The sequence below is a fragment of the Glycine max genome, chromosome 14 (assembly GCF_000004515.6).
Source record: "Glycine max cultivar Williams 82 chromosome 14, Glycine_max_v4.0, whole genome shotgun sequence".
In the NCBI taxonomy this organism is placed as follows: domain Eukaryota; kingdom Viridiplantae; phylum Streptophyta; class Magnoliopsida; order Fabales; family Fabaceae; genus Glycine; species Glycine max.
The window spans coordinates 5254670-5276245 of record NC_038250.2 but is presented as its reverse complement, the minus strand read 5'-3'; the positions used below and the strand labels follow the sequence as shown (position 1 = coordinate 5276245).

The 21576-nt window shown below is 33.7% G+C and overlaps 3 protein-coding genes across 9 annotated transcripts; all 3 read right to left on the bottom strand.

Annotated features, from left to right (window-relative positions):
• Window positions 1–620: 620 nt before the first annotated feature.
• On the bottom strand, window positions 621–7647 carry LOC100811863 (folylpolyglutamate synthase). Of its 4 annotated transcripts, none has more exons than XM_041009277.1 (16): window positions 7419–7647; window positions 7139–7281; window positions 6996–7061; window positions 6669–6778; window positions 6284–6344; window positions 5454–5537; window positions 5303–5359; window positions 5093–5153; window positions 4851–4897; window positions 4464–4541; window positions 3803–3967; window positions 3418–3717; window positions 2490–2568; window positions 2090–2242; window positions 1340–1491; window positions 621–914 (listed from the first exon to the last, which is right to left on the bottom strand). In XM_041009277.1, the coding sequence occupies exons 1-16, from the start codon at window positions 7429–7431 to the stop codon at window positions 855–857; spliced, it is 1629 nt and encodes a 542-aa protein (XP_040865211.1). In that variant the 5' UTR covers window positions 7432–7647; the 3' UTR covers window positions 621–854. The 4 variants fall into 4 exon arrangements, with proteins under 4 accessions (XP_040865211.1, XP_006595892.1, XP_006595894.1 ...); XM_006595829.4 differs by having other exon boundaries at window positions 1340–1494; window positions 7139–7284; window positions 7419–7615; XM_006595831.4 differs by having other exon boundaries at window positions 1340–1494; window positions 7419–7615.
• A 1317-nt stretch (window positions 7648–8964) lies between these two features.
• Window positions 8965–15610, bottom strand: LOC100785510 (protein NEDD1). The gene is made up of 10 exons (XM_014767094.3): window positions 15209–15610; window positions 15001–15113; window positions 13470–13730; window positions 13272–13376; window positions 12874–12939; window positions 12522–12743; window positions 10906–11466; window positions 9844–10464; window positions 9411–9581; window positions 8965–9338 (listed from the first exon to the last, which is right to left on the bottom strand). Exons 1-10 carry the CDS (start codon window positions 15363–15365, stop codon window positions 9231–9233), a joined length of 2385 nt encoding a protein of 794 aa, XP_014622580.1. The 5' UTR covers window positions 15366–15610; the 3' UTR covers window positions 8965–9230.
• Window positions 15611–16561: 951 nt separating this feature from the next.
• On the bottom strand, window positions 16562–20412 carry LOC100807069 (serine/threonine-protein phosphatase PP1 isozyme 4-like). Of its 4 annotated transcripts, none has more exons than XR_005888177.1 (4): window positions 20046–20412; window positions 18666–19225; window positions 18346–18510; window positions 16562–16946 (listed from the first exon to the last, which is right to left on the bottom strand). XR_005888177.1 is itself a non-coding variant. In XM_006595536.4 (4 exons), exons 1-3 carry the CDS (start codon window positions 20242–20244, stop codon window positions 18380–18382), a joined length of 948 nt encoding a protein of 315 aa, XP_006595599.1. In that variant the 5' UTR covers window positions 20245–20411; the 3' UTR covers window positions 16562–16946; window positions 18359–18379.
• Window positions 20413–21576: the final 1164 nt, after the last annotated feature.

Genomic DNA, 21576 nt, shown 5'->3' with positions numbered 1-21576 from the left:
AGAATTTAAACACTTCTTGGTAAGAAAAAAATAGTATAACTTTAAAAGATAGTGTAATTTACTCAATTAAAAATTTTAAACAGATATTTTTGATTAAAAGAACTATGATTATCTATTTAATTCCCATTTCAAGGTTATCCAATTGTTAATATTATAGATTAAGTAATTTAATAACTTTTAGGTCTATGATATATACTTAATTTTATCTTAAGTCCATAATAATTTTTTTGTTGTCCTAAGTACATGATATATTGAAAGTTTTATTTCGGATTCTCGTTATCATGAGATAAGTGATGACATGATACCATTTCAACAACTAATATAAATTGGAAGAATCATTCGAATGATGTCATGTCATTACTTAATAAATGACAAGGACTTGAAACAAAATTTTTAATATATAAAAAACTCATAATAACGAAAAAATTTATCAGAACTCAAAACAAAAATAAGATATATTGTATTTGTATTATGAAAATTAAAATGTATGTTTGTGTTATTGAGAATTGTAAAGTTAGTCTTGCACAAGCAAAAGTTGTGTGGTAATTAAAATGTATGTGTCTTAGTGGAAATTGTTAAGAAACAAAGATATTTACGTGAGAATGAACCAATGGGCTAGATTTATCAAACGAATGTACATTTCCTTAGAAGAGTATCTATCCTTGAGAATGAACCAAAGGATAGGATTGTATCAAATGAATGTCTAATGCTGTTGGGTTGATGAAATTCTGTTGGATTTTCAAAACCAAAGTGCACAACTAGCCCTGCAATGGACTATGTCAATGCCAGAGAAAACTCATCAAATTATGGACTGTTTTAGCATTAGAATGGAATCTTCAAATTTGTCCCACGAATCACTTCTTGACCAAGTTCAACACGTCACCAACAAGATGTAAAGAGCCAGTCACAAGGACCTGATGCATCAGCCACACAAATTTGCAATCACAATTCTATACTGATGAAAAAATATGTATATATTTCAAGAACTATTTGTAGATATCCATATTCTCTATTCTGTACCCACACTATATGTTGGGCTTTGAGAGCGAACATATCAAATCTAACAAGTGGAACAGAAAATAGAGAACATTGTAAGCCTCAGAATATACAATCGCACACTAAGTCTTTCAAGTACAACATAAATTAGAGAGAGAAAAAAAAAGTAAGCAAAACATGCAAGAATGTGAACTCACAGAAAGTTGTGACGATGTCAGATTTTATTAGATATTTGCAACTAATCAATGGACATTATATTAGATATTTAGTTACATACATTGATTAAAAATTTCTTATCCTGTGATACCAAATATTTGCAATTCTTAAGTGTAATCTATGTTACCTGAAAACGAACTGATTGATTTTGTTGCACTCTGTCCCTGAGCCATTTGATTGCCAATGGCAATGACGAAAACACTGTGCTATGTTCACAATTACTGGCACTCATTTCCATATCATCTTTTAGTTCTTCAGAAACAATGTCAGTACTTCTACCTGCTAAGCCAAGTGATCACAAACAGATTATTTTAAGTCAAAAAATATTCTAAAGCCTCTAACTTACAAGACACAACCAGTGAAGGAATACAAGGAAAAAGACGGGTAGAAAACAGACATGGCAATTCTCCCATCATGTAGTAAATCTCAATGAACTCACAAAAGAAGATAAGATTGGGAGTTGGGACTGAATGCCTTTAGGAGAAAGTTGGAGTGAGACCTAATAAGGATAACATGACAAATTCTCCAGAAGTGGTCTGATCATGTGAAAAGGTTGTCTGATAAAAAGGGGTAGAAAAATATCGAAGTAGAACTTCAAGAGAATCGTTAAACTTACCAGACAACAAACGGTTTATTGAAATTTGGTTCAGTTAAAACTATAAACATTATTATGTCATTTGATCCATGTAACCAATCCCATCTAGTGGAAAAGGCTTGATAGTTGTATGAGTTTTTGATAAACCCCAGTGCCATTGATTGATCATTTAGCCAACCCCATTGAAAGACACAGACTAGAATCTGCACCTGGTAGTTGCCATCAACATCTATGGTTCTAACTATATTCCATAGCTACAAAACAATCTTGAATAATCACTACCTTTGCTGCCTTGCATGAGATTTTCCCAAACTCTTTGAAGACTAAACTGCCATGACAGATCAACTTTGGAATCAGTCGGTGTAAAAGCCTGGGGTCCAACTTTATTAAAAACAGATAAACTTGGTACAAAGAGCGCCTTCTTGAAGTAGACACCTACAGTTTCAATTTAAGTGTTCCTTTATTCCATGGACAAAAAATACTTTCTTCAGGGAAAGAAATGTCATTGGAAAAATGATTTGCATAACTTTTTCCTCCTAATAAACATAACTAATCACAGAACTACTAAAGAAGAAAGCCACTTAAATGCCAAATATTAAGTTTTACTTAAAAGTTTTTTAAATATCTTGGACTAAGTCATTATTGGGTAATCATGTTCTAGCATAATCCAGAAGCTACTGACCATGATCAGCACACGTTTTCATCAGCCGAGGAAGAAGCAACTGTGGATCTCGTACAGTCAAACAATTGAACAGCAATATCTGCAAGTAATTCAATTACTTCAACTAAAAAAGTCTCATGAAAAAAAGACCATTTTTTATTAAAAAAGAAATAGTAGCGTTAGCATTTCCTCTGTTATCTGATAAGCTTCTAGTTTTAAAAAAAATAATTAAAAGACAACAGATTGCATATGATCATCCTGATATCTGATACACAAGGTTCATTTGAGAAAAGACCCATGAATCAGTAGATATCACGCAAAACCATAAAAACAGGGTGTTTCGTGTCCAAACTTGACAGTTGACACACATTTGCATCTCATTTCTTCTGATAATGCAACCTAGTTTAATGGTCAACATTTCTCACCTCCCATACGTGGAAGTCAAATAGCATCCAAGAACAGTGTACAAACTTCTAAAATTCACAACAAGCACGATAAAAAAGGTACAACTATAACTCTTGTATAAGAGTAAAGTGTTCAGATACATAACATCCCATGGGTGATTTAGTTATTATAATGCTTTGAACTGATATCTAAATAGAAGACTGGGGTAAGCTTACCAAGAAGATCATTAGCCTGTCTCAAGTAATATACTTCAAAAAGATAAGGTCTAGGAAGTCTGAAGAAATTGATAATCCGTATTTTTATGGTTCCTATTAAGAGTAATTTACTTACCCAAAGATAAGGTTAAAACACATGACAGGCTCCCTATATGGTGATTTTCTAACTAAGGGCATTAGATATTACTAAACATTAGATATTCTCAGTTAAAACATCTGTGGATGGAATCTCCTCAACAGAACAGACATTGAATAACTTTATTTTACAGTGATATGTGCTTAAATTTTAATAAATCTACTTAAAGTAAGATTTTAAATCTATACTCTACCGGAGTGGATTTTCTCTGGGATCCTCTTTCGCCGTGGTATGTACTCTTCACTACTTCATGTGACAATTTAGAATTATTAAGTTGCTGATGAAACAAGGTTTGGTCCGGGTTGTATTCTTTAATGGCTAGAGAAAACCACCTCGCACACACTTCCATGCTTTCAGGACTATGAGCCCCATCTAAAAAAAAAACAAGTTCATTTGACCTTTCACTCTTGATGTGTTGGTCTGGAACAATCTGAGCCCTTCCTTGCAAACTTGCACTTGTTAACCCTTTTACGAACTGCTCTGGCAAAGTGTCCTTCATGCAGGTTGATGAATCACTTCAGCAATAAGGTGTAAAAGAAGAAGATGAAGATGTAAAAAGAGCTACCTATAAAACTTACAGTTTGTTCCATATAGATATCTCCAACATGTCCAGTCCTTTTCAGCCATGTAAAGCACAGTGCGATGGCAAGACCAGCATTTAAATATTGGTGCTCACCTTCAAGACCAAGTCTCAAACCATTTAGCAATTTGGCATCTAATGGAGTTACCACTTGAAGAGGTACCTGGAATTAGCAAGATTTATCTGGTTGAATGCAAGGACCAAAGAGTCACACATTTTCAATAAAGGCAGTCAGAAAAGCTACTTGGATTACATGCTACGTATACCCTGGCTTTCAGAAGATCACTGACAAATGGAAAAATACATAAAGTATGAAGACAAAGTTGATGAAATGCAGCATGAGAATGACAAGCCATGCTGAATCACATTGAGTGCATTTTTCTCTTTCCAAGATAATACAAAAATCTTAATAATGAAGTTTTAATTATATAACATCATTTCATAGAATAAATAAATGTCCATACACTATGCTAAATTGCTATTCAAGTCATCACATGTATAATGAATTTGCACTTTTATACCTAAACAAATACATTGCCAAATTGTACCCCTTTACTTGATATTGGCATGCCAAAATTATATTTATACAGTTACACCTAGTGACGAGTCATTCAAACTTATTTCAGAAGCAAAACAACTTCATAAAAGAACATACTTACATTTAATAGAGAAGCCTTCTCTTCAAGTACATGCATTGCTTCATCAGGTTGAGGCACTGTAAAAGCTGGAATCCGATTCTAAAAAAAATTGTTGAAAATAACCGAAATATCATAGGGGATCCATCATTATCCTATTTAGTTTTTTATCATCTTTTTCCTATTTATAGTCAGGAATTTGTTTCCTTATCTTAGGGATAATTGTTCCCCTATAAAAGCATGATTAGAGAATGTAATTCTTGTGACAGAAATTAATAAAAGTTTCTTTTTGAACTCAAATGAGTAAATAAATAAAAGGAATTTATCAGGAATAAAGTGCACATTGCAGATAGGCATCAAAAAGGTTTTTTATTCTTGAAAAGAAGATAATATTCTACTTCAAAACAATACCTTGAAGATGCCAGCCTTCTCACCAGCAATTTCTCCCAGAGTATTCCCTATTAATAAAATCCAGAATGAGTATACTCAAATTGTTGAACAAATTAGTGGCATTGCAACAATATGTTCAACCATATTCAGAAAAAAATGTATCGTTATAATATATGAAATTTCAAAATGCATATTTTCATACACAATAGCCATGGCATGCATTAAATTAGTGATTACCTAGAATTCAAAAATAGAAAACTAACCAAGAATCTCCATGTGGTCATACCCAAGAGAAGTTATTCCACATACAATAGGTGACTGAACCTGAAATATCAACACATCTGCATGAACTTGTTCCTAGATTAACTTCATAGAAAATATTAATACAAATAAAAGGATTCAAAGCTCATTATTCAATCTGTTGTGTAATGCTAGAGACAAACATATTTCTGATTAAATGAAAATGAACATACCACATTTGTTGCATCGTATTTTCCACCTAATCCTACCTCCATTATAGCAACATCGACCTACATAAAATTTCAGAAAAAAAAGCTTTTAACCATTCACAACAACATATATATTCAACAATTTTTCGTAGAAATTAAAGCATGGGGATCAAACCTGCTCTGCTGCAAATATCTTGAAGGCAACTAAAGCAAGGAAACGAAAATAGGTAGGCATTGGAATATTGTCATCAGTTTTTTCCTGTACACCATCAAAATGAATAAACCAGTTACGTTAATACTATAAGCAGGAACATCAAGTTACATTGTAAAAGAGAATGTAACATGATCACTTTGACAATATAAACTTGACTATATGGTATTATTGCTATACTACACCACAGTTGTGATTGTCATCAATGTCACAGTATGAAAATGTGTTGGTTTATAGAGCAGAACGTGATTCTTATAGAATCACCATATTGTCAAGTAAAACCATGCTTTTTTCTTCTTCTTTTTCCATTTTACTTTGTTTCATATGATATTCAAATTGATAGAGCCTTAACACCAACCACCTTGAGTTCAATGCTTACAACCTTTGTTCCTTTTCTCAAATTATACAACACTTAAGACCCCTTTCTGCTGTATGCTTTACCAGTTCACACAAACTTGTCAAGAGTACCAAACAGGATCATTTAGGTGCTCTTCCATTACTATTTTCTTCTGAAATCAACACAATAACTCCAAAGAGAACAGTTGAATAGATTCAGAACTTCTGACATAGTTGGCAGAAAATATTCTTTTTGTCGCTATAAGAGTAACTAGTGGACTTGGTTTTTTTTAAAATGTAGAGATAAAATTGGAGTATATAACCAGTAATACAAATATAGCAGCAAGGCAAGTTAGTGTGGCTCAAAATAAAAATGGAGAAAAGGCTGACTTGGGTCCCCACCCCGTCAAAACCTCTGCCCGTATAAATCCAAATGAAATTTATGCTCAGAAACATACCTTTAGTCTATCATAACACCACCAGAAGTAGGCTAAAAATTTCTCTTCACAAATTTCCATACTGCAGAAACAAAGAACTGTAATTATATTGCAACTAAAGACACAATACTATGTGTTTTCTCTGGTCTGCAAAATTCAGTGAAATAACAAAAGTGCCAATACTAAAGAATAATTTCATAGCAGAACAAATCACTTAAGAAAATTATCAGAATTCATATGCTCAATTAGTATGCACCCTCCACAAAATAGATGGCAGACACAATGAAGATCAAAGAATTCAATATTCCCATTCGAAATATCAGATTAACTCAATGAAAAATGACACAAGTAGATGAATACATAGGAAAACACACAAAAAATCAACATATGAATATGAAGCACTCACCCATCTAAACGAAATCTCTCTCGGATATCAATGAGGTGAGGAGATGTGAAGAGACCAGTGCGAAAACCACAGTTACGCAATATAGATTCTGTGAAGGTGCAGGTAGATCCCTATCAAACCACAAGTTCAAAAAAATAATTTCCATCGTTACAATAAGCACATAATTACTAACAATGACATAAGCATAGAATCAGAAATTCAAAGCCACTTAAGCCGGACTTATATCTAACTATAAGAGGCCAATCAGTATTGCAATAACCAAATTGTACTTCCAATGATGTTCTCATTTCCAAATTCCAAGCAACCACCAAAGTAAAGTGAAAGTACCTTCCCTTTGGTCCCAGCCACATGGATAATCTTCATATTTGCAATTGGCTCCTCCAAATCTAGCATCTATAGCATTGCACAATGCATTATGCATACCATTGTTAATATCTCATCAAAAGTGACCCAATTCACGAACTTTTTACCTTCAGGTAATCATATAACAGGCTAAACTGATCCCCCACGTTGCTATCATCAGCACGAGTGCGTCTAGTGATCAAAGACGACAAGGCCTCCATGGCTTCTTCATATGGACCCAAAGACGAAGACTTTGGAGACCCTTTGCCACCTTCTTCACAAAAAGAAAAGACCCCACAGCAGAAAATAAATAATCATCATCAAAATAAAAAATTTAATTGAGTTGAAGCACCCCAGAAGGTAAGAAGAATGAGCATGTTGTTATAGATGGAGATGAATAGGGAATACCTTGGTCAGACATGGCGATTGAGGTTTGAATTGTGAATGAAACAGAGAGTGTGTTGCTTGAAAGGAGATAGGAGTGTGTGAAAATGGAAGGTGGGGTTAAGATTTGAAGGATTGAAAAGAGATAGAACAAGTTGTCGTTTGTGGTAAGCGTCTTAAGTTAAAAATTCCATTTACTATTTATTTTGTTTTGGCAATTGTTGTCGTTGGAGAAAACTACATACAGCTTCATCATTCATCAGCTACGTACGCTAACTGGCAGAGTATACTGTTGTCACTGTTGGATTTTGTTTTTTTTTTTTTTTTTGCTGATTTTTATCCTCCTACTTCATTTAGAGTCTCCAAAAATTAATTTTAAATAATTAAATAAGATTGAGATTCATATTTTATGTTTCCTTACAAGACAGTTTTATTCTAAATATGTTCCAATACTAAATATATATGGACACAAAAAATATTTTAGATTTGTATTAAAATTTAAATTTTCTATTTTTTAAAAAAGAAAATGTAAGAATTGAATTTTTAACTTTGTAATAAACAAATATTAAGTCAAGCTAATTCTTCTAGTATTTTTTATTATATTAGATTAGTTCATTAAATACATTAATTTTTTTATATTTATATCTAATTATAAATTATAAATTAAGGATGATGATTTTTAATTAATTAATCGTGCAAAAAATATAATAAAAATGGCATAGCAATCATAGAATTATTCAATATTAAAATTAAATATGCAATGAGATTCTTTTCCTTGTCACCGAAGTTACCATAGCTCATTCAATGGTGATCTTCATCATCATAATTTTGTAATTCTATTTTGGATCAGTTAAATCAATATAATATTAATATATTAGTTAATGCCTGATATTTCAATTGTCTCATAATTGTTGTGTAAGAAAAAAAATTAAAACAATTATTATTTTAATTTTTTAATGTAACTGATTATTTTTTTCATTTATATTTCATATAATATTAAAAGTGGACAACAAATTCTATAAATAAATTAATAATGATATAAAATTAATTTTATAAAATTATTATTCTTTTTTATCTATTTATTTATTATTTTTTGTTGATTTATATAAAATAACTTAGAATAACAATTTTAATAAAACAAAAAAATAATAATAAATTAACAGTGTGTTTGGATTTTCATTCACATAACTTAAACGTGAATTACAGAAGCAACTTTTAACTTTTGGTACTTCATGAAAATTTAATCAAATGAAAGGAAGCCAATCCAAACATGCACTAATATAAGAATACACTTGCAGATTGAAATTTATATCGAAACAAAATGAAAATGTATAACAAATAAAAATAAAACAGTCATAACCAATGTCTTCTATTCATGACAGCAAATTAATAACAGATGGAAAAAGTAACTTCGATGCAAAAGGTTTTCTACTACCGAGTAACAACTCAGATATTGCACGTGTTTTAGTGTAATTTGAAAAAACAACCGTTCTTCCCCCCCAGTTTTCTAAACAAAAATAAAGCAAAAAAGTAATAGTTTACGAGAATGAAGAGGTTTTTAAACATGAAATGGATCACTGAACAAAGCTTCTGTAATTGGAAGAATCATCATCCTGTACATTTTCAAAGCCTTTTCAAAGCCCTATTTCTAGTACAAAGCAATTCTCTCATGATATTTTTCTTCAACCACCACCAACTAAAAGCTAAGAGACGCAATCAAAATGACACAGCAGGCCATACATCAATTGTTAGTTTGCAAAAGAAACAAAAGACTCCACAAGATAGGACACAAAGGCACCCTCCCAAAAAAATTGTTGCAGAACTTATTCACACCCATCAAAGCATTTGTCTGAGCTGCTGGTTTTCCTGACGAAGAGACTTAACTTCTTTCATCAACTCAGCTTGGTTTTCAAGAATAGAGTTCATTACAGCTGACATTTCCGTCTGTTGCATGAGACAATTAATTAGAGAGTGATTAAGAAATGAAAATCACCATCAATAATTCCAGATACACACCTCTTGCATATGAAACTGTCTCAAAATTTCAATATGAAGGTTTCTCATATCTTCGTGTATGGATTTCTGAAAGGAATCCAGAGTTTCTTCCAGGGTCCGTTGAAAAAGCTGAAGTGTAAATGAAGATCCTTGTGCATCTGGCTGAGATGCTTTCGGCTGTGAGATTATTCCCTGTCATAAATTTGACAGATGAATAAGATAAGAATGCTAGAGCAAATAAAATAAACACGTTATATGACTACCATTCTTTATAACATCAAAACTAACACAATCTATATCAATGAAATTCATACCCCTGTACTTTATTCTGAAGCACGGAAGTGGAAGATTCTAGGATGAAGAATCAGAGAAAACAGATATATTCTTCCAAACACATAGATCAATATATGCAATGCAATCATAAGATCTAATTAATTTGTAAATATTAACATACACTTGTCAGTGGTAATGAGCCAGATTCTATTGGAGCAGATATATCAGACTTCAACAGCAAGCTATTTAGAAGTTCTTCTCTGGTTTCTGCTCCTGATTTCTTAATCTTAGGTGAACCAACTGAAAGGGACACTCCATCGCTTAAGGTAGATGTAGTGCTTATTCTTTCTGCATAAGTAGAAAATCTTCGATTAAAAGATGACATTCTTGGGGAATCAAGGATTTTTGGGGAATCAATTGCTTGTCCAAGGCTGGTTTTTGTATTGATGGACATAGGAGCAGAGAACATGTGATCAGTAAACCCCAAGGAAGTTTCCTGGCTTGAAGAAGCATCCTTGGCCCGTAAATTTGCAAAACTTAGGCTTGAACTGGTATAGGAACTAACACCCACGGATGAGGATGTATCCTGCAATCCAGATAACATTGATCCTGCTGTCTGACCAGCAGAAGCCAACACCCCAAAACGAGATGGTGCATTGACAGGCTGACGTGTATAAGCATATTTATCACTTAACCGCTCACCACCCCAAGCTTCTGGAGGAGTGATAGAAGAATCTTCATTCTTTGAAGATGGAGGGGGAGGAGTTGACCCCACAAGTGGAAAGGAAGACTGTGTAATATCCTACAATTAGATTGCAATATAATCAGTCAAAATTTGCCTGGTCAAAAATAAATATCAAGTGTGTTTGGAATGCAAAAAAGGGGATTTAATTTATATTGTTTGAAATGTTAATAAATAGGAAATGATTTGATTTTTATATCTCATGAATTTCATTAATTTTATAAATTGTCAAATATGATGGGATTTGTTAGCATTTTATTTGATTTTAAATAAATAAACAATTTTACCTTGCGGAAAAGTAAAAATGTAAAATATTTAAAATCAAATCAAATCAGTTCCATTTCCATCGAGTTCCAAACACAAGAGTAGGTTTCCAAATCAATTCATATCCCATTTTTCCAATAACAAGTTCCATTCTTATTTCTCTTTGAATTGAAAGTTTATAGATCAGTATCTCATAATGCAGTTAAATTCACAACCAGGGCCATGTGAGACAATAACCTGCTTGGTTGTTGAGCCAGATTTCCAATCAGATATTGGATGATCACTGGTTCCATCCTCAGAATTTGAAAATCTTCGACTAGATGACGGAAACAACAAAGGTTTCCTGTCGGAAAATAAATTATCCTTCTTTATCCCATTTTCATCCCATAGTGAGGGTGTTAATGGTTGAACATCCACAAGAGGGGAGAAGACCTCCATGTCATCCTTGAAGTTATAACTAGCACGGGGAGCATGCAACCTAGACAGGGTTCCACCTGGCCATAAATGGTTTCGTTGAGGAGTTTCTTCGGCAGTAGATGCATTTAGTATGCTGGATGTAAAACCACTGCCGGATGCCATAAGTGAAGAACCATCAAAGGAGGCACCCAGCCAACCAGAGTTCCTAGTACTTGCCACTGATGTAGAAAGAGAATTGTTTGATGAAGTTGCAGAAGGTAAAGGATCTGGCATTAGTATTGAATCTTCAACTGTATCTCCCACAAGAGCAGTCTCTGCAGAGCAATTTCTTTCATCGACAACAACTGGTTTAGACCTTTGCCAGCATAAGCTTGTAACAGCCTGTTGCATGCTATAAAAATTTAGAATAAAAAGAAAATTAATTTTACAAAAATAAATCACTGACTAACATTGGGAGATTAGTGCTTCATTTTAAAACGCCATAATTTTATATTGCATTAAAGGTAGAATTATTTATTATTGAATGACTTTAGGAGCACCTTTTCACAGCGTAGAAAGACTCTTGGAGTTTAGTTTTTGCATTTGCATAATCATCCACAACAGAGAAACCAACTCAAGTTTCAATCTATATTTGATTAAATGTCATAATTCTTCTTCTATTCAATAATATATGCTAGAATAGGTTTAAAAACCTCACTCTGTTCCAAAATTATCACTAAACACAGTACTCAATAAATATACTCAGATGCCATCAAGCATCATCTCCTTTAAGCTATTTTGTAATTGAAATTAGAGAGCAGTACACTTTTTGTCTCTGACCTACCATACATAGTTACATATATATGAATTGAAAAAAATGGCTTATCATGAGTGAAAAAGTAAAATTTGGTCAAATGAAAAGATTAAGTCATGTAAACAAGAAAAAGTAGGGAGCAGGTATTAGTTGTAAGACATAACAGACCTAAAGAACTTTCTTAGTATATATGTTATTCATCAACATGAAATTCCAATACCCCTTCTTAAGTCTTAATATATTTGTGATATTTGTGCACCACAAATATATAAATCTAGTGTTCAACAAATTATGGAAGAAAGATCTTCATAAATTTTACAGGTCATCCATATTAACAGACATAAATAAGGTAGCTTGCTCACCCATTACAGAGCATCAAGGGAATTGCTTAGGCATTACCTTGTATACTATAGATTATAGTGCCTACTTTCCCCTATTAGGCATTGAGAAAAAACTAATTCTAATTGTGTAAGCTTAAAGTGGTCTCCACAGCTCCATGAGTTCATGTCAGTGTTAGATGCAAAATACATCAAGAAATTTTTAACTTCAATGAAATCTATCTTATTGTCAGATGAGACAAATATTAAATGGATTAAACCACACTGGTCTAGACAAAAACATAGTAGATAAGGCTAAAAATTACCTCAGAACTACCATAAGCGTGAAGAACAGCAACAGGTTGTGGTTTTCCACGAACATCATAGAATGCCACACGGCCATTACTAGTTCCAGCAGCCAGCATCCAACCATCATCTCTAAATGCCAACGAAGAGAAAGGTGCTTCATAAGAAATGTAAGATGATGGTCTTCTAGATCCAGAATCATAAATGTACATTTTTTTATCAAGGCCAACACTAGCAATGATCTGTTAATTACAGAAAGAAATTAGAAAGCAAAATTATTGTAACCCAAAGAATGGGTCAAAAGTTCACAGCAGGATGAAACAGTCTCACTATGCATATTGTAAAATTTAAACTAGCAATGAAAAATGAAACCTTGTCATTGGATGGAGAGAAGCTAATACCAGCAGTTGGTGCGGAATGCGGCTTTATCCATGAAACCTATTTTTTTTTCAAAAAAAATAAAAGAAAAAGAATCAAGAAAATATATACTGTCAACTAAAAGGTATCCATTTGAAATCAAATTAAAAGGAATGAAAGGAGAAACTTACTACAGAAAGAGCTAATTCATTAAACTCCAATAATACCAAACTAATTACTGAGACATGATTATGAAGGTTGTATAAGAGAAAGATGTTACAAATACAAGCATTCTTTATTATTATTTTGAATGGAGAAGATCAATTCATGGTTTCAAATATCAACCAAATTCATTTTTCGTAGAATTTTGCAGCATACGCTATTTATACTTATAAAGTGAGCATATTGCATACCTTAGGGCTGCGACCAGTTGTATCCCACAAATGTACAGTCCCATCATCACCAGCAGTCACAAGAAGGTGACGACTAACTCGAGAATAATCAAGAACTCTCAACATCTGGTCTTACAATTTCAAAGATGGGAGATTAGTCCATACACATGCAAAGCCAAGCACCAAGAAGAAGGTTCAAGTTCAACAAAGCAGAAAAACCTGTTGATTGGGATCTTTGAGCTCCGCAGCCTTTTGCCCAGAAGCAAGGTTATGAAGCATTAGGTCTCCACTAAGGCTGATAGATGCCAAATGTTCATCCTTACAATTGTACATTACACCTGTGACAGTATTAGTATGACCCTTTAGCCATTTAATACAGCGTTTCCTTTGCAAATCCCATATCCTTACAACTTGACCAGTTCCTCCTGAACATACATATCTGGATGCCTTGTTGCTAAAGCTGATGGCCAATATAGATTCCTGCCAGGAAAAAAAAGGTTTTAGGGGGGGAAAAATGAATGAAGTAAAACAGAAAGAACAAACAAGAAACAGATTGTCTGACTGATTGTGCCAAAACTATGACCCATAAGGACCACCAAAGAAGAAATAGAAGCTTTATACAAAGGGGTCTCCCTGCCTTTGTTGCTTCTTCTGAAAAAGCCAAAAAGAGCCAACTTTGACGGGATAGTCTTCCCCCTCATGTGCAATCAAAGTTCAATTCTCTGTTAATCGAATCAAAGGTTGTAGGAGATTCATTGATGTTTTCGCTTAAAAATATCACTAAATTTATCCCAAGAATTTCACACACAAGTTTGTGTTGATAGTAAGTTAGTAACACTACATCTAACATGTCTGAAATTCTTAATACAGCCACTACAAACAAGTGCAAAGATGACAATGTTCAGGCAAAATAGAACAAGACAAGGCTTTAAAATTTGGGCACAATGTTGATGGGAACTGATAACTAACATGCACAGTTAAGTATTATAGGATTAGACTCCTCTGAAGCAAGGCCTGTCCACTGGTAATGTAAAGTGGATTATGCTTACAAAATGCTTTAATTCAAATCAACCATGAACACATTGTCACTCTTTCACTCTATGCATCTCACTTTAGAAGAGCTAAATCCTGTAGTATTAGATATATAACTCTAATAAGTAGCCTTCCACCATGTCTCTCAGATGAAAATGACCAACACAAGTGGTAACAACAGCATTGCAGTGTTTGCACAGAACTAGCCAAAAGGGCTAGTGCATAGCCAGGCCCGCACGGGTGAGATTTCAGGATTCAATTGCAAGGTATGGGACTTGTGTCCCAAATTGGAAGTACGGGATGCTAGTGAGGGGTTTATAGGGCCATGGGCTCTCCGGCTACAACATCTAACTTTTGCGATGCAGTTCTCCCGAGGTTCTTATCACTGTCACATTGGTGGTTATGGGTAGAGTTAGTGGTAGTAATGTATTAATAGAGTATATCATAGAAAATAACTCATCCTGCACTATTACCTAGTTAGTTCTATGTTATAGAATCAGAAACTCCCTTGATAACAGTTATGTATTATAGTGTGTAATTAAGCAAAAGCTGTCGCCATTTGAAGTTTGTGGTCTGCAAAAGACTTCTGAGCGTTGTCTCATGAGAGAGAGCAAGTGTATTGCTACATTGTGTGCATTTTGTGTCAATTTATTTCCAATTCTTTATCAAATGTTCTGCAAACAAAACATCAAATAATTAAGCATTTGCCGAAAAAGACCTCAATGTTGTCTCCACTATCAGTGCCGGCGACAGGAATGGTCCCCATGCTGTTCCCGTTCTTCCGCCAAAGCGAGATCTTCTTATCATCTCCAGCACTGGCCACAACCAAATCTGCAAAAAACTCAAATTCAGCGCAATCGACCAGAATATGGGGGAAATGCAAACCCTAGAAAGCGAAAAAGGGAGAAGAGATGAGATGGACTCACTGGTGTGGTTCCACTTGACTGAATTGACTTGGGAACCGGGAGAAGGGGTGAAGCTGAGGGCGCAGGGATCGCCGGCAGGAGTGTATACGCCGGGCTTGACCGCGGAGGCGTCGAAGAGTTTGACGGTGTCGCCGCCACTGGCCGCCAACAACGCCATTGACGGATCGCGAAACGGAGGGAATTTGAACTGGAAATGGGGGGGTTAGGAGAAGCGCTTTTGCGAGGGTAGCATTCCCGATTTGGATTTTAAATATGCGGATTTGAAAGTTGAAACCCTACAAAACAAAAACAAACACTCTACTCTGCCAAAGAGAGAGAAAGAGTGAAAATTTTGAACCAAGGAAAAATGAAGAGTGGGCGCCTTTATATGCTCTCCATCGTCTCCGGTTCCCACCCTGCTCTCTCGGTCACCTTTTTTTATACGAAAAAAAAAAAAGATTTACAATATTTTTTGCCAGAAAATTTGATTAAATATTTTTAGTGGGATATTTTCTCTAAATATTTTTTATTCACAGGACTTAAATTCGACTTACTTAAAAAGAATAATTCTAGATCACTTGGACTTGTTGTTCTCTCTAAATGACTCTACTCTTGTCTTAAAAATTACCTCTTCTTTTTTATTGCACTACATTGGTTTGTAATTGCAAGTTGCAACTGCAACGTTCGTACAGAATGATACTACTACTAATGAATTCTATTAAGTATTACGAAAGGTAAAATGAATCTAAACTTTTTTTTAAAGTTAAAATTAATTTGTAGTATATTGGAAGTTTTAAGAAAAAAATTCATACATAATAATCAAATGACATATTACCTTGAAAAATTACGGCATTTTAAAAATTTAAAGATTAAACATGTGTTTTGTTTTTAGGGGTGTTTTGATAGGGAAGGAATCTTAGGTTAGGTTAGGTTAGGAATATTAATTTTCTATTATTTAGTATGACAATTATAAAAATCATTTTAAAAAATATAATATTTGCAAAAATCATTTTTTAATAAAAATTTCCATGAAAGAGGGTGAGAATTCAAAATTCTCATAAAGAGAGTTTTTTATAATGTAAAAATGTAATTATGTCTCTTATTTTCAAGAACATTTTAGATATATAAAAAATATATTTATGATATTCCAAAAAAAAATCTATGAAATATAATTCTCGGTGAACATGAACATAACTGTCAAAAATGAAAAAAAAAAGATTTTATAAACCAAACACTGATTTTTAAAGATAGGAAACAAATATAACACATTAGACTAAGAGTACAAAAACAGACCAATATCAAACCATAAAATCCAATCATTCTAACGAGTGGCATGTGATCTTTGATCAAACAGTACAAAAACAGACCAATATCAAACCATAAAATCCAGCAATTGCACCTTTACTAACTGAATAAAATTGGCCACAATCACAAACTGCTCTATCAGTGTAAATCGATAGTCTAAGAGGACCTTTCAGAGCAAATAAGGTCATTTCCACAGCATCTACAACACATATATGTACATATTGTGTTGCAGAATAATTATGAAACAAGGAAAAAAATAAAAATAAAAAGATAAAAGCCTTTGCTTTTATGGCCATCCAATAGTGCTTAATATCTCTTGTAGTCCCTCATGCTCTCTGCCTGACTGGATGTTATAGCAGTAAACTTGCCTCTTCATCATCATCACCTAGAATAGATGGAACTTAAGACCATTCAATCTAAATCTTCAGGATTTAATTTAACCCCACGAATACATCTGTACCATAGTAGATAAAAAGAGGAAATAACAAGTTAATAATTAACACACAACAGCTGAGTGATGAAGTGAAACTTCAGTTTTGATTAACACCAAAAGCATTTAAAAAATTGTATCTAAGCTTTGTTCTTAGACTTATTATTTGTCGGTTTCTTGCACACAAGGGAGGGTTGGTTTTGTTTCAAAGTAGTGCACATTTGGTATAGATTATTATTGAAGAAATAATCACTTATTCTCCAAAACTCTCGTGAAGTTGGAAAAATAAATTACAACTCCTCCAAAATAAGCTGAACCAAACACGCACTTATAGTGTAAAATAGTGAGTGACCCTTCATCAACAGGGGAAAAATTACTTACCAAATATTGTTTTGTATTAAACTAACCAGTGTATATAACTCATAATAACTAGTAACAAGAGAACACAAACCTCACAAATACATTTACAAGAATATTTCACATTTGGTAGTCATCATGCAGCAAAAGAAATATAGTCATTTCAAACTAAGGACCCTTTTGTTTGTGTTGTCTTTATGAAAAAAATGCTTTTTAATCAAAATATATGTTTAATAAAATTTATAATTATTAAGTTTTCAGAAGAAAAAAACACTCAAAAATAAAAAGTGTTTCAGAGTTTTTCTCAGCAATTTATATGGAAAAAAACTTCTGAGAATTAAGGGTCTTAAAAACAAGCTATATCCTATAACCCCTTTTTCTTTTAAGATTAAGGGCCAATTTGTTTAAACTTATTTGTTGAAATAAGCGCTTGTTTTAATAATAAGAAGTTTTTTTTATTTTTTAGTGTGTTTTGTCTAAACTATTTCTGCTTATTTTAAGAAGTAAATCCTATCTACTTCATAAAAAAGCGCTTATATAAAAAACACTTATTTTAAAGTTACTTAGTTTAAACAAATTCACCCTAAACAAATGGCCATCGCAAAGATTTGAGTCATTTAACTGGATTTTCTTAATATAAAACTTTGACCCTGACAATGCAGCAATAACAGTAAGTCAGTAAGATGATTTGCTTTTACAATGATATTTGTTATTTGATAAATCAAATTCGAAAATACAGCTAGACCTTATATAATTAAGCTGAGCTTTGAGCCTTCTTATAGTTCAATGCTTGTTCAATACTTGGATTAAAAAGATATGGGTTTTTTAAGTAAATCAATGCAACCCCATTATAAAAAATGATTAAAGTATCCTCTTTCTTATTTTGTTTCGAAAAGTAACTGACCATTTTTATATAAAATATAAGAACCGTTCCTCCTGTCAGAAGGAAAAGCAGAATAACAATATAAAAACAAAAAAATCTCACATAACCAATATTGTGCAGTTTGTAATGTATGCTCAGTCAGCACACCTATACCATAAGAAATAAAAGCAATAGTAACAAAACCTTGGTTAATTACTTGACAGTGATGTCCCAACCATCACATCTTGTTTGACATCACAAACTTTGATTTTTTCTCTGCAGGCTTAAGAATCTGAAATGAGCACATCAAGTTTTCATCCACACTCATCATCGCACCAGCATTGTCAAATTCACCACAATAGTTTGGAGCTGAAAATATCGTAACAAGTTTCCTATCAGCAAAGAATTCATACCCATCCTCTACAACCTACATAAAATTTATAATGTCAGTGTCCAGTAAAGCATCGTACGCTTAACCTTTTTATTATAGAAACTGAATGAGTATTGTAAAAAAAAACAGTGACCTGGTGAGCACGACAAACAAGGTCCAAGTCATGCTTTGTCAAGAATTCAGCGACCATATCAGGGCCAAAGGTGTAGGACACTCCTCTGTCATTCATACCCCAACCCTTCACATCCCTACCAGGATCAGACCAAAGCAAATCACAAAGCAAGCCAGTGTCGGGAATTGCAGTAGGACGAGGTAGATTCCTGATTTCATCCAAGTTTGTGAGTTCAGGGGAAAGACCACCATGCATGCACAATATTTTTTCATCTATAAGGGCTGCCACAGGAAGGCAGTTAAAACAGTCGGTAAAGGCTTTCCAAAGCCTCACATTAAACCTTCGCTTACATTCATCATAAAACCCATAAATCCTATTAATGGAAGCACACTCATGATTCCCCCTCAACAGGAAAAAGTTTTCTGGATATTTGATTTTATACGCAAGCAAAAGACATATGGTTTCTAAGCTCTGCTTCCCACGGTCCACATAGTCCCCCAAAAAGAGATAATTGGCAGTAGGAGGCAAACCCCCATATTCAAATAGCCTTAACAAATCACTGTACTGCCCATGAATGTCACCTGAAAAAGCGAAGAGAGAGAGATCTCAACCATGCCATAAAATAACACTACAGGCAATGCTAAATAGAAAAACTAACAAACAATTCAACAACAACAACAGAAATCTTATCCCGCTAAGTGAGGTCGGCTGCATGGATTCCTCAACACCATGTTGTTCCATTAAAGACCAAACTTTGCTCATGGTTTCATAAAGAGGAAGGTTGTGTTAGCCTCAGGCCCTCAGCGGTCAATGTAAAACATGTCAATATATCAAAAGCTAGCAAACAATTCAACAAACAACGACAACAACAACAAAAGTCTTATCTGTTGAAGATACCATATTGACTAATGATATGACCAAAATAATGTATATAAATGGGGAGCAACCCTCACTTCACTTACTAGCTTTCAGGATTGAGTTAAACCCAAACCCAAATTCTAAGACAGCATCAAAGTCTACTATAGTCAATGTGGGACTTGGATTTTTTCCCAATATTATCCCACCAAGTGACCTCGCAATAGCTCAATGCCATTGTGTTCGGTTAAAGACAAAGCCACCCTTATGGTTTCAAGCCCAGGTAAAGGAAGAGGTTGAGTTAAACCCTAGGCAGCCAACATAACAACAAACATGAATGGCTCACACAGAAAAGCTGACAAACAAATTCACATGCCCAAAAAACCAAAGGGGTAACCCACATTTCCTTTCAATCAACCCATGACACCCAAAAACTAAAAGGTTCGAACTTGCAACAAACAAGAAACACCCAGAAGTACTTTTAAACCCTAAACACAAAAGGGAGCAAATTGAGGGGAGACAAGGAGAAGAAAGCAAAAGGGGTACCACAAATCTTGATGGGGGCTTCGAGTTCAAGCAAATTGGGCTGGTTAATGAAGATGTCTCTGGAAGCGACGCAAAGTTGCTTGATCTCAGACTCGGAGAGCTGAACCTGCTTTCCGGGTCGGGCCAATCGGACCTCCGTTAGGCGCCGGATTATGTCATCCAGAACCGCCTCATCAATCACTTGTCCTTGTGTGCTCATCGCATCCGATCAAAACCTTCTTCTTATTCTTCTTCTTTGCTCTTTCTCAGCAACAAAAAATAAGCACAAGGGTGAACCAACCAAGAGCTTTATTTGGTTTGGTTCTCTTTCTCTCTCTCTGTCTGTCTGTGTTTGTTTGCTCTCCACTGTTCCCTTTCTTTCACCATCCTATATATATTTATTATTTATTTAGGAGATACTAAAGAATATGGTTTATATGGTTTTATCAACTCAACAGATATTTATGACTATATTTTTTTGTCAAAATTTATGAATAATTTTATAATCAAAGGGTTTTTATTTTATATATTTTTTAAGAATTTTGTTTTATTTTCGATGTACAATAATGATAACAATATTTGAACTAATATATATATATAACCTATTTCAAAATATAACACATTAAACTTTTATAAACCAATATAAAATAATTTAAAAAAAAATAAAAAACATAAGACAGCTCAAGAATACTCGTTTAAAACCATAATTTTACTAATTACTCAAATGATGTTCCAAAATTCTAAAAATTAAAAGGATGAACCCCGACACATCCAGCTTTCAAGCAATATTTCTGTATGATTAAAAGTCTCCTAAAATTCTACGGAAAAAAAATCTGACTATGTCACGTCCTCGTGCTCCTGCATGTAAATTCATTTTTTCTTCTTCTTTCTAAACATGAAAAAAAAATCCGAACAGTCATCTTCTCGCATGTTTCTTTTTTCCCTAAAATATCTCCATAATTTTTGTACAAAAATTAAGAGGAATGACAATTCATGCACGGGCATAAGAATGTGCATTTAGTTCAATCTAGTTAAGCCATATTTCAGCTTCCAAATCAACTTTGTTTCACGTTACAAATTAAGAATACCATTCCAACACATAAGGGAACGTAATCCAACCATTACTTCAACAAAAACCATGCTCAAAATTGCCAGGAAAGTTCAAACAAATAACACTTATCTAGAAGTACAACTTCAAAATAACAACATGCATAACCATCCAGCAGGATCCCAAAAATATTTAAACGACAATGCAAGCACACATGCGCAACACCAACATTTTTTTTATCTTCATCAAAGCCACTGTATTTTGATAGATCCGAAGTTCGGTGGACCATATAAAACACCACAGAAAATCAAGAAATCAAACCATGCATGAATCAAAACACCATTTGACAACTTCAAAAATTTCGATCACTAAAAACTATGATTTCCAACAAACATATTTTACTTCTAAACACTACATAATAAAAAATAGAACTAAAAGAAACAGAGGACAACGGGAAGATTTTTACATATAGGCCATGAATCCAAGCAAAATGAAAACAACACC

Coding starts and splice junctions, on each gene's coding strand:
- LOC100811863 (XM_006595829.4), bottom strand. Junction 6,779..6,995: donor TGGCTGGGACCAAAGGGAAG/GTACTTTCACTT, acceptor GTGGTTTGATAG/GGATCTACCTGCACCTTCAC. Junction 1,495..2,089: donor TCTCATGCAAGGCAGCAAAG/GTAGTGATTATT, acceptor CACTTGGCTTAG/CAGGTAGAAGTACTGACATT.
- LOC100807069 (XM_006595536.4), bottom strand. CDS start 20,244: ATGAGCACACAAGGACAAGTGATTGATGAGGCGGTTCTGGATGACATA. Junction 19,226..20,045: donor AGCCCCCATCAAGATTTGTG/GTACCCCTTTTG, acceptor TCGCTTTTTCAG/GTGACATTCATGGGCAGTAC. Junction 18,569..18,665: donor TTGTTTGTCGTGCTCACCAG/GTCACTGTTTTT, acceptor AATTTTATGTAG/GTTGTAGAGGATGGGTATGA.
- LOC100785510 (XM_014767094.3), bottom strand. CDS start 15,365: ATGGCGTTGTTGGCGGCCAGTGGCGGCGACACCGTCAAACTCTTCGAC. Junction 13,731..15,000: donor ATAGTGGAGACAACATTGAG/GTCTTTTTCGGC, acceptor TTTTCCTGGCAG/GAATCTATATTGGCCATCAG. Junction 12,744..12,873: donor TCTCTCCATCCAATGACAAG/GTTTCATTTTTC, acceptor TGTAATTAACAG/ATCATTGCTAGTGTTGGCCT.